General features: G+C 51.2%; 1 protein-coding gene across 1 annotated transcript; it reads left to right on the top strand.

Moving 5' to 3' along the window:
* Positions 1 to 28: 28 nt before the first annotated feature.
* Positions 29 to 754, top strand: LOC123172153 (transcription factor PCF1-like). The gene has a single exon (XM_044589172.1). The coding sequence runs from the start codon at positions 166 to 168 to the stop codon at positions 430 to 432; it is 267 nt and encodes an 88-aa protein (XP_044445107.1). The 5' UTR covers positions 29 to 165; the 3' UTR covers positions 433 to 754.
* Positions 755 to 1,536: the final 782 nt, after the last annotated feature.

Below are 1,536 nucleotides of genomic sequence, written 5' to 3'. Positions count from 1 at the left end.
CCCTCCCCCGCCGCCGCCGCCGCCGCCGGCCACCCCTCCCCCCTCGCCGCCGACGGCTCCTCCGGCACCAACGCCTCGGCCGCCGCGCGCCGGGCGCGCCCGCGCCGCCCCTCGGACCGCCACGCCAAGGTCGCCGGCCGCGGCCGCCGGGTCCGCATCCCAGCCATGGTCGCCGCCCGCGTCTTCCAGCTCACCCGCGAGCTCGGCCACCGCACCGACGGCGAGACCGAGTGGCTGCTCCGCCAGGCCGAGCCCTCCATCATCGCCGCCACCGGCACCGGCGTCACCCCGCAGGAGGCGCCCCCCGCCGCCGTCCCCGTCCCCCCGTTCGTGCAGGTGCCCTACTACACCGCGCTCCTCATGCAGCCGCCCAGCGCCGACGAGCCGCCCCTCGCGTCCGCGCCGTCCGCCGCCGGCGGGGAGAACAAGTAATTGGCACAGGGGAGGCTAGGGTTAGGGGCTTGTTAGTCTTAGAGTGTTGAGGGGCCTATTGGGTTCTGTAGTATCAGTCTCCCCCTCCGGAATAATTGAATCTTATTGCCACGGCACGGGTTAGGCCTTTAGATGATTGGCGATTCGAGTGATCAGGGGAGGGGGATTCGGATGGTAGAATTATTATTAGTGGCTTAAAAAAAGGCAGATTTCTGTCAGTGTTTGTTGAGCGAGTGTTCTTGATGTTGGGAACAATGTCCAAGTTCTTGTGAATGGTTTGGTGCTCATTTTAATTTAAATGGTGCTTAGCCTTTTATGGCAATGTCCTGTTTTCTGCATGTTTTTGGCGTTATTTGGTCTTCTGAGTAATACCTGATTTGAACCTGCAGCAGAAGTTTGGCATAATACTTCCTTCATGCTTATTATCAGATCGGCCTGTGATAGTCGAAATTGGAGATCAACCTGTGGCAGACGAGATTGATCATTATAACTGTTTGCTTAATTGTATATGTTCTGAACTAATGCAAATAGTGAAGGAAAGCGTTTTTCTTCACACGAGTCTGCATGTCGGTTTGTAGTCAGGTCATATGTTCCATGTGGTTGCATACCGTTGCATTTGGAAGGCCAGGACAGTATGAATATACCGTGCATGCTTCGCCTATTTTTGGTAGAATGGAAGTCAGGTAAGACATTTTTTTTCCGGTAGTTAACAAACTTTTTGTAATACATTTTATGGTTAGCTCAAGCATCAGGTTTCTTTAGACAGTTTAGAATATATCTACCACCATGAGTTTTGTCTATCATTTGCTGACGTTTAAGCTATATTTTCTGTTTTAAGTTTTGCCATGATGAGAAATCAAAATGATGGTCATATTTATTTCTCTCTGAACACATTTCTGATCAACAGCAATGTACGATTGCACTCAATGTGCCCCTGAAGCCCAGTCAGTTTTGTGACCCAAATGCTTGGAAAAGATCATGCACTTCTACTAACTAATATGCTGCGAATCCAGGTATGAATGTACTGCTATTTTACTTTTTTGGAAGTGCCTTTTGGCATGATGTTCTATGCTGTATTATCATGCTGCAGACCAAGAGTAGTAT

Source organism: Triticum aestivum, unplaced genomic scaffold (genome assembly GCF_018294505.1).
Source record: "Triticum aestivum cultivar Chinese Spring unplaced genomic scaffold, IWGSC CS RefSeq v2.1 scaffold28262, whole genome shotgun sequence".
NCBI classification, from domain to species: domain Eukaryota; kingdom Viridiplantae; phylum Streptophyta; class Magnoliopsida; order Poales; family Poaceae; genus Triticum; species Triticum aestivum.
Note: the sequence above shows the minus strand (reverse complement) of the source record. Positions and strands in the feature narration are given on the sequence as shown.